The sequence below is a fragment of the Borostomias antarcticus genome (genome assembly GCF_949987555.1).
Source record: "Borostomias antarcticus genome assembly, chromosome: 1".
NCBI classification, from domain to species: domain Eukaryota; kingdom Metazoa; phylum Chordata; class Actinopteri; order Stomiiformes; family Stomiidae; genus Borostomias; species Borostomias antarcticus.
Window position 1 is genome coordinate 20,288,459 of NC_140234.1, and position 10,130 is coordinate 20,298,588.

The window sequence follows — 10,130 nt, forward strand, 5'->3', positions numbered from 1 at the left end:
AGCTAGCTGCCTAGCTAACGTTCAGCTAGCTGAGTCCACTTTCTTGACATCAAGCGCTAGCTACCAAGATAACAATGATTGATGCCTTCTGTTTAGCTAAAATGTTACAGGGGTTATGTCAGCAGGTGAATATGAAGTTGTTTTGGAACAGGCATTGCACTAGTTATATTTAAACTGTTATGAAATGTGACTGAACAGACCTCTTTCAGTGTTGAGCAATCAGAGGTGAAGCCAGTTGTTTTGCTGGACTTAGCTGAAGAACAAGCCAAGAGAGCAAAAAAATCCCCGCCTTTTCCCTCGTTGACGAGTTCACCAAGGAATTCCTGCCATGTCATCTACCCTTATTTACATCGAACGTAGCCTCTCTGAGCCAATAAGAGGCCGGGGGTGGAGGTGTGTACAAGCTGTACTTTAGTTCTAGTTCATAATCGTGTGGTTAACCTATGCCCTAGTCTGATTCCAGCAGACTAGCTGGAATCGGACAAGCTGCAAAGATCAACACTGGAATAGGTTACTGACCGTCCACAGACGGAGACAGCAAAAGGAGCAAACCATAAGGAGACCGTAGAGGTTATATTTCGAGTCTGCAGTTATGGATATCCCCAGCTCACTGCTATTGGCAAGTCTAGTGTTGGCTCTGCTGTGGTTGTTTACAGTGAAGAGCCGTACTAGACACTATCGTCTGCCTCCAGGACCCAGGGCCCTACCGCTCATAGGCAATCTGCCACAGCTGGACAAACGAGCCCCATTCAAAAGCTTGCTTAAGGTGAGAAGGAGTGAATGATAATGATGCTTGCTTAAAGGACAATGCTCGTTTTTGACAACCTGGACCTTATTTACAAAATATTACAAGACGTTTGACTCACCGAGATCACTTTGGTGTAGTTCGGAGGCATGTAGAAGAAATTTAAAATCCAGCGCGAGCCAGTATATCCATGTAATGGCGGTGGTCGGGGCACTTAGAATGCAGTTTCTAAAAATCTATTTTCTGCCGCAAAACGGTTGTTTTCATCAATCTGTCTTGATGAATCGCTAGTTGTGCTTACATAGAGAGCATAGGCCTGTTGTGGTATTTCACATGCCTCTGTAATATGATCTTTAGAAACGTCTTTAGACACGAAATAGCTTCCTCACTTGCTCCAGCACGCATGCGCACAGCGTGCTGGAGCAACGATTGCGCGCTGTGCGCATTAGTGCTGGAGCAAGTGAGGAAGCTATTTTGTGTCTAAAGACGTTTCTAAAGATCATGTACGATTGTGCTTTGCAATTATTAAATCACACTGGGAAATGTAGGTCTGGGCAATGACTGTCTCTTGTCCTATCACTGTGCAGTTGAGTGCGAGCTATGGGCCAGTGATGACGGTGTACCTGGGCCCCCAGCGGGTGTTGGTTCTGGTGGGCTACAAGGCGGTGAAGGAGGCCCTTGTGGACCAGGCTGATGACTTCACAGGCAGAGGACCAGTCCCATTCATACTCAAAGCTACCAGAGGCTACGGTATTAAAAATTGCTTCACATACACTATATGGATTAAAGTATTGGGACACCTACACATTACACCTACAGGAGCTTTTATGACATCACATTCTAAATTCATAGGCATGCAGTTATGACAGCTTCCACTCTTCTGGGAAGGCTTTCTAGGAGTTTTTGGAGTGTCTGTGGGAATTTCAGGTGTTGGACAGATGTTGGATGAGCGGGCCTTACATCAGCAAGTGCAATGCCAAGCATCGGATGGAGTGGTGTAAAGCACGCCGCCACTGGACTCCGGAGAAAAACACAGAAAAACGTGTTCTGTGGAGTGACGAATCACGCTTCTCTATCTGGCAGTTTGATGGAGTCTGGATTTGGCGGATGCCAGGAGAACGATACCTGCCTGACTGCACTATGCCAACTGTAAAGTTTGGTGGAGGAGGGATAATGGTCTAGGGTTGTTTTTCTGGAGTTGGTCTAGGCCCCTTAGTTCCAGTGAAGGGAAATGTTAATGCTTCAGCTTACCAAGACATTTTTGACAATTCTATGCTTCCAACTTTGTGGGAACAGTTTGGGGAAGGCCTTTTTCTGTTCCAGCATGACTGTGCCCCAGTGCACAAAGCAAGGTCCATAAAGGCATGGTTGGGTGAGGTTGGTGTGGAAGAACTTGACTGGCCTGCAGAGCCCTGAGCTCAACCCCATCGAACACCTTTGGGATAAACTAGAACGGAGATTGCGAGCTAGGCCCTCTCGTCCAACATCAGTGTCTGACCTTGTAGATCTTGTAGAAAGCCTTACCAGAAGAGTGGAAGCTGTTATACTGTAGCTGCAAAGGGGGGACCAACTCCATTTTAATGCCTATGAATTTAGAATGGGATGTCATAAAAGCTCATGTTAGGTGTAATATCTAGGTGTCCCAATACTTTTGTCCATACAGTGTATATTCTAGTCCTCTGGAAGGATTCTTTACTTGTTTGAATGGTGTATGTGTGAGCTACCTCACACATACTACAGTACTGTAAGTGCATGTGATGCGCCCTTCTCTGTCTCACAGGCTTGGCCATCAGTAACGGTGAGCGTTGGCGCCAGCTGCGTCGTTTCACACTGACCACCCTCCGAGACTTTGGGATGGGCCGCAAGGGCATGGAGGAGTGGATACAGGAGGAGAGCAGACATCTCATAGCGCGTATAGAGGGCACAAAAGGTGAGTGAATGCATTTACATGAGTCGGTCTATATAGAGTATGTTCAAGTGTTGAGTGCTGTGCATCACATCATACAGCCTGGTGTTACAGGCGGTCTCAGAGTTTGTACATTGCTTGCTCGCTCATGCAGTGTGTTAACGTCTCTCCTCCTGAAGCCGCACCCTTCGAACCCACCTTTTTCTTCAGTTGCACCGTGTCCAATGTGATCTGCTGCCTGGTGTTCAGTCAACGCTTCAGCTACAAGGACCAAGACTTCCTGCGGCTGCTCAAGATCCTCGCCGAGATTCCGCGATTCGGCAGCAGTCCCTGGGGACAGGTAGGAATAGAGGGACCAGCAGAGGGCGCCAGGCTGGAGAGCTTGAGACAGAGACCTGGCAGGTGTTGTAGTCCTCAGCCTCTGACCTTTGGCCCCCTATCTCACAGCTATACAATATTTTCCCCTGGCTGATGGAGCGTCTGCCGGGATCCCAGCACAAAACATTCGCCCAGATAGAGGAGCTGAGAGGCTTTGTGATAAAGAAGATCAATGAGCACCAGGAAACCCTGAACCCCAGCTCCCCCAGGGACTACATTGACTGCTTCCTCAACAGGCTCAACCAGGTCTGACTGTTCACATAGATTAGAATAATGAATGGATGGCCAGCACTCAACACAGAATCCAGGTCTGATTGTTTTGTTGGTGCGTGTCTATTTATGGACCTCAGTATCAAAAGAGGTCAGGCGTGTCTGAAAAGAGTTGAGATTGCCAGCTCTGTAAGATTACTTTGACTGCTCACACATGCACCGGGATCAATGCGTTGTGAATTATGAAAATCTTATACTGACAGATAGGCTGCCTGTCCTGTTCTCTGCATTTCTCTCCAGGAGAAAGACAGCTCCAGCTCCGAGTTCCACTATGATAACCTGGTGTCCACGGTCTTAAACCTGTTCCTGGCAGGGACTGAGACCACCAGCACAACTCTCCGATTCGCTATCATGGTGCTCATCAAATACCCAAACATACAAGGTAAGCTAGAGTCAGTGGGATACTATTCTTGTGCTGGTCCCAGACCATGCATTGCTTAGAAAGACTGGGATTCCCATATCTTGCACTTTCTATTGAAACTGTTTGTTTTCTTGAATCAGAGCACATACAGCAGGAGATTGACACTGTGATTGGACAAGAGCGCTGTCCAGCAATGGAGGACAGGAAATCCCTCCCATTCACAGATGCAGTGATCCATGAAGTGCAGCGTTTCCTGGACATAGTACCCCTCAACATCCCTCACTATGCCACAAAAGACATCTCATTCAGAGGCTACACTATCCCAAAAGTATTTTGGCCATTTTCACTAGGCTTCCACCTATCACACGGAAATTCACAATTCCTATCTAAAGACGGCATTGCCCAGAAATGACAATATGTATAAAATATTGCAGCATCTCAAAGTATGTACCACTCTTGCCTTTGACATTTTCCCACCAGGGCACAGTCATCATCCCTATGCTGCACTCTGTGCTGAAAGAGGAAGGCCAGTGGGACACCCCTTGGTCCTTCAACCCCCAGCACTTCCTGGACCAGAACGGCAACTTTAAGAAGAACCCAGCATTCATGGCTTTCTCTGCAGGTAATACCTAAACCTGCTGTCTCTACTCCAGGCAGTCTCAAATACCTTAGATCTTAAAGCAGCATGTGTGTGCTTGCCTGGTGTCTACATCCCAACTGCAGTCTGCTGTTTAGTATACTCTTCTTCGTCGTATGGGTAGGTTGGTTTCGTCCTCTCCCCCCAGGTATACTATACTGTTACAACCACACTTTACAAATGGATGTCAACCTATTTGGCTCTATAATAAGATCAATATGCCAATATTAAACCTACTAGTTAGGCGTTCTTCTAATATTTCTTCTAAGACACACTATTTACATAACGTATGTTCCCTATCAACCCTCTCTTCATGCCTGTTCTCTCCCCCAAGGTAAGAGAGCCTGTGTAGGGGAATCTCTGGCCCGTATGGAGATCTTCATCTTCCTGGTGTCTCTACTGCAACGCTACACTTTCTCCAGTCCCGGAGGCCCTGACAGCGTGGACCTCAGCCCTGAGTTCAGCAGCTTTGCCAACGTGCCCCGCAGATACCAGCTCATCGCCACCCCCCGGTGAGCAGCAGAGGAACTGCTGCAGGAGAGCAGCACTAGACAGAGAGGGACAGGTAGGCTGCTGGAGTTTGCAGCAATGTATACATGAGAGGCGGAGTGGTAATTTGATGAGAGTCCAGGGTCAATCAGTCATGCCATATGTCAGGGGTCCATGTATCAGTGTGTCTTTCAGTAGATCAGTGTCTTTGTGTCTCAACGCCTGAGTAAATGTCCCTGTGTGACTGATCATAGGGAGAGGCTGATGTCACAGGGTAGAGGACTCAAATTGCATAGAAAAATATCAACTTTCATCAGAGTTTTTATTAAGCTTTAACACAATTCTTCAACTTGTCTTTAGACATTTTATTTTTTCTTCATAATCAGAAATATGTGAACGATGGTATTTGATATTAGATGCTGTTAATGTCGTTAAAACAAAACAAATTATGTTTTCTAAGACAAGTTGCTATAAGCAAAAAGAGATTATAATATCAATTTTTGCATTTATTTTCATAATGAACTATGCTTTTAAATTAATAAATAACCAACTGAATGTAAGACTGATAAATAAATCATTGTGCAGCCTGTCTCTGTAAAGTCCAGACGATGACAAAAGGTTTCTAGTTGTATGAGAAAGATAAATACACATTGTCCTCAAGTGACGATGGCACACCAGTGATATTTGTAACGGCTATTTTGCAAGTTAAAAAAAAAAGTAATTCTACTCTATTCTAGGACATTTTCTGCAGCATTGCTTTTGTTTAAAATTAGTGTGTTCTATATTTTCTTACAAAATTTTAGTAATACATTCATTATGTACTGTAGTAATACAATAACATCTGAAAGGTGAGAGTATCATCACCAAACTGACTCCTAAAGCTGGAGTAGCACTGCCTGAAGACTGGTAAAAGTGCTTACACACTGTACAAGCTCTGTCATTTACTCACTAACACCCAATGCCTGACAGTTGTGAAATGTGTCCACTGTGGCTCTGTTAACAATGTGCCTCTACATACTGCAAGCTATTGCAAGAGTTTCATTTATTCAGATGCCAGCAGTGAGTTGCAAAGCCTCAACGCATTTCACATCTAGTCGTGCGATATCGTGCGAAACCGTTTGTGTTTCCAAACATACAGATGCACACTTACTGTGCACAAACAGCACTCTCTGTGTCAGATGTTCGGGAGGTGGTGGTCATATCTGTGTTTAACCTGTTTCTTCATATCAGGTGCTGGTGAGATGTTGCTGCTTGGCAATTGAGGCAGATACTGAGGCTGGAGACAGAGAGAATACCTGTCAAACACAAACCTCCTGTCCTGAAGATGTGCAGCGATAGATGTTTAGAAATGGGCGGATTGCTGGTGCATACCCCTGCCTGCCTGCGTCTGGAGCCCTTGTCATGTCGTCTCCCGGGACGCTCGCCCTCGCGGCCCCAGTTGGCCCCTCCTTCCTCCTGGAAGTAGGGCAGCTCCAACAGCTCCTCGCACGAGAGCCTCATAGAGGGATCCATCACCAGGCACGACTGAACAGGCGACACAGGACGGACACACACACACACACACACACACACACCATTGATATGACCAACCAACTATCGACTTCATATTTCATAACACACACACACACACACACACACACACACACACACACACATATTTAATGATGACACGTGAAAGAAGGACAAACCTTCATAACAGTGAGCGCATGGGGAGACGCGCCATGGAAGCGTTTCTCCAGGGGCTCCTGTACGCGGGGAAGGACACAAAATGGTGAACAAGAATGAAACATTATCTGCCTTTCAATCGCTTTCCCCTGTATTGTAGGTCTGCTGGGGAGGGCCTCTCCATGGTTAGAGTCAGGGTAACGTAACGAGTACCGTAGTGTCAGGCTCCGGGATGCTGACCCCACTGAAGAACACGTTAGAGCGGAACACCTGCTGGTGGCGCGGGATCAGGTCACCTGAGGTCAGAATAAAAGTTCAACACGGTCGGCGTCAGCAGACCACAAAGTGAATCCTGTTTCAGACAGACTGGTCCAAGACAGTCCAAGACGAATAGGCAGTTAACTAAACTGAAACACTGAAATGCTGATTCCGATCCCCCCTCTCCTCTCTGTGGTGCTTCTGTACCTAGTGTTCTACTGATGAGGTAGAGCTGGTCTACATCAGACCTGCCGGGCCAGAGGGGGTTGCCGTGGAGCAGCTCAGCGAACACACAGCCCAGTGCCCACACATCCACCGGGGGGCCGTACTGAGTGTCCCCCACCAGCAGCTCTGGTGGGCGGTACCACCGGGTCGCCACATAGTCTGTGTAGTCATCTCCTGGCCCCGCTGACACACACACACAGGCAAAAACACATCAAACAAACATACACACACAAACACAGAGGCAGAAACATACAAACACACACACACACACACACACACACACACGTATAAGCAGGGAGAGTTGAGTTGAGCATTGAGTAACATGTATATTACACACAGAGGGATTACAAGCCATGCTGACTGAGTGACTACTACATGTTACTGTATGGTAACAGTACACTGACACCAGAGGCAGGCAAAGTAAAAAGACACTGACAGACTAACTGGCTGAATGCCCCCCCCCCCATAGCATTCACACTGCACTGAAAGTGAGGAGGCCCAACGCAGCAGCTTATATAGGCTCCTTGTTGAATTAGTCATTACAGGGACATTGACGCTAAATGCACATAAACGTTGGCTTTCTGGATGACATACTCAGAATCCTGGCAAAACCAAAGTCACAGAGCTTGATGACTCCGGTCTTGGTGAGCAGGATGTTCTCTGGCTTCACGTCGCGGTGGATGCACTGCAGGACAGAGACGGGCTTAAGTCTCAGGATGACACTGATACACAGTCTCGTGACCACACAGGCAGACACTGTCTGGCTGAGGGAATGAAGCAGATGACCTATAGACAGATTCAAGACAATATAATATACAGGCATAAAGCCATATGTCTGAGATAGGAAACTATGGCTTTATAGTATGAGATTGAAGCGTGTAAAAAAAACAATAAAAAAGCTTACATTGTGCTTGTGGCAGAAGTTGACTGCCTGTAGAGTTTGCCACACTATACTCTTCAGTTGAGCCTCAGGAACCCTATAGAGCACAACAGACAAAAGGACAAGGGTTTTTATCGGACTACAAACATAACCCACATAATAGTCCTATGTTTTCAAATCTATCCCCATTATTTCTAAAAGGGAGTGCTGCTTTAAACAGCTCCCTTGTCACCCAGGTAACCGTACGCCTGTCTCCCACAGCAACTGGCGCCTTTGTTTTCAAGGGCAGCTAGAGTTTCTGAGCAGGGGCTTGTGGGAAAGGGAAATGTAGTTAGGCAGCGACTAGCCATTGTGGCCCAGCTTACTGTGCGACAAAACACAACTAAACATAAACATACCTAAACCCTCAATGACCTGTGGCCAGAGAGTTTGAGAAGGACTGTGCTACTGCTAGGCCTGTGCTTAACAGGCCTGGGCGCTCTTTTTTATAAGTTAATTATCCTCCCTTGCACAGAGCTACAAACATTCTATGTCATTTTAGTCTCTTAGCTACAGCCTCACCTCCTTCTATGTTATTCACCCCCCCCCCCTTGCCAGTCCTCTCTGTATACGAGTCAGTCCGACAAATGAACACACACGTGTAACTATTGGATTACATGGCGATGTGTATGCTAAAGTGATGACTGCATGAAAAAGAAAGCTGATCCCTGGATGGTTATACTGTATGTACAGATGGAGATAAGATCTGAGGTGGTATACTCTACCCATAAGATGAATGCTATGGGGTAGTGATAAACCCCTTTAAATGGTTTCTTCCATTTATACTGTACTGTGACTATAGTGAATGTTCTCTCTACCTTGAGAGACACAGGTAGACAGAACATTCACTATAGTCACAGTAGAAATGAAAATAACCATTTAAAGGGGTTTATCCCCACTCCTATACCACCATCTTATGAGTACAGGTGTCCTGAGTAGGTCAGTTTTGAGCCAAGATTTGGAGAGCTTTAGAGAGGGTTGTTTTGAATAACATTCTGAAAAGGGAGATATCTCTAGGGATGCACCGATTGAGAAATTCTGGGCCTGATACCGATGTTTAAAATAATAATTTGGCCGCTAGCTGATGCCAAAGTTTTTTTGGGTCATTTGTTTTTGTTGTTATTTATTTCCCCTTTGTTTTGTGCCACGGAAACAAATAAATGTACATAAAAAAAGGAACTGCATTTCAGCTTAAAGTCTTTCCGCCCTTCATCACATCACACATCTTTGAATGCATACAAATTCAATCACACAGATTTATGAAATAATCTTTAATATAACCTTCCAAACATCGGCCAATGTCATCTTATTCACCAATAGGCCGATTTCAACAAATCAACAAGGCAAATATCGTCCGATACTGATGTACGGCCGATATATCGGTGCATCCCTAATGATCTCTAAGGCTGTAGTGTACACAGGGTGGGTACTCCTGAAACACCCCATGACTGGATAAAAGGAGTTTGGCAATTGACCATCTATGTCAGCTCCTATAACTTCCTCTAGCACGCCTTACATGGGAATGATGCACAAAACACATGCTATTGGGAAGTCATAGCTTCTGTGAGCCTGCTGTCTCCAGACCAGAGAGAGATGCAGAGCAGGAGATCACACATACCCCCGCAGGTGTCCCCCCCCAGACCAGAGATGCCAAGGAGATCACACATACCCCCGTGGGTGTCGGTCCAGCTCGTTGAGCACAGTCTGCTCACAGAACTCAAACACCAGGTGAAGACGTCTCTTCCTCCTGAACACCTCCAGAAGGTTGACCAGGTTCACATGCTTTAGCTGCTGTTGGGTCAACAGGGGACACGTGTGCGTTTGTGCAGGCTAGATGTCTAGTTATTGTAGGCTATGTGACATCTCAGACCGAATGAATGCTTTTCACTGAGACTATTCTCGTCTTACCTTCAGCATACGTATTTCTCTCAGTGCTATCTTCTTGATGACTGGGTCGTCTTCAGACTCAACAAACTTCTTGATGGCAACTATCTGGCCAGTGTCTCTGTGTCTGCATTTAAATACCACACCGTAGGACCCCTCTCCAATCTTGGCCAGTTTATCATATTTCTCCATTGGACAGGTAGCCTAATGACTCACCTGTCACACACCGAAACATCCATGCCTCAGTAAATTTTATAAGAAGAAATATTTTCTAGATGTAGGTTATTTCAGATCTCAAGGTACAAGGCAGTTCAATATTGTAAAATATCAAAACCTGTACCTGTAAGTGTTAAAGTATACGCCTAAGCGTGTCTCGTCCCATCAATCAAAAAC

General features: G+C 45.9%; 2 protein-coding genes across 2 annotated transcripts; one reads left to right on the forward strand and one right to left on the reverse strand.

The window, feature by feature from the left end:
* The first annotated feature begins 422 nt into the window (after window positions 1–422).
* Window positions 423–5,377, forward strand: cyp2y3 (cytochrome P450, family 2, subfamily Y, polypeptide 3). The gene is made up of 9 exons (XM_084441405.1): window positions 423–766; window positions 1,333–1,495; window positions 2,526–2,675; window positions 2,831–2,991; window positions 3,099–3,275; window positions 3,540–3,681; window positions 3,801–3,988; window positions 4,141–4,282; window positions 4,632–5,377. Exons 1-9 carry the CDS (start codon window positions 593–595, stop codon window positions 4,811–4,813), a joined length of 1,479 nt encoding a protein of 492 aa, XP_084297531.1. The 5' UTR covers window positions 423–592; the 3' UTR covers window positions 4,814–5,377.
* LOC311311668 (cyclin-dependent kinase-like 1) lies at window positions 5,308–9,929 on the reverse strand (the record flags this gene model as incomplete). Its single annotated transcript, XM_084441415.1, has 9 exons — window positions 5,308–6,062; window positions 6,158–6,310; window positions 6,475–6,531; window positions 6,665–6,747; window positions 6,917–7,117; window positions 7,529–7,619; window positions 7,839–7,911; window positions 9,523–9,644; window positions 9,762–9,929. The coding sequence occupies 9 exons, from the start codon at window positions 9,927–9,929 to the stop codon at window positions 5,961–5,963; spliced, it is 1,050 nt and encodes a 349-aa protein (XP_084297541.1). The 3' UTR covers window positions 5,308–5,960.
* Window positions 9,930–10,130: the final 201 nt, after the last annotated feature.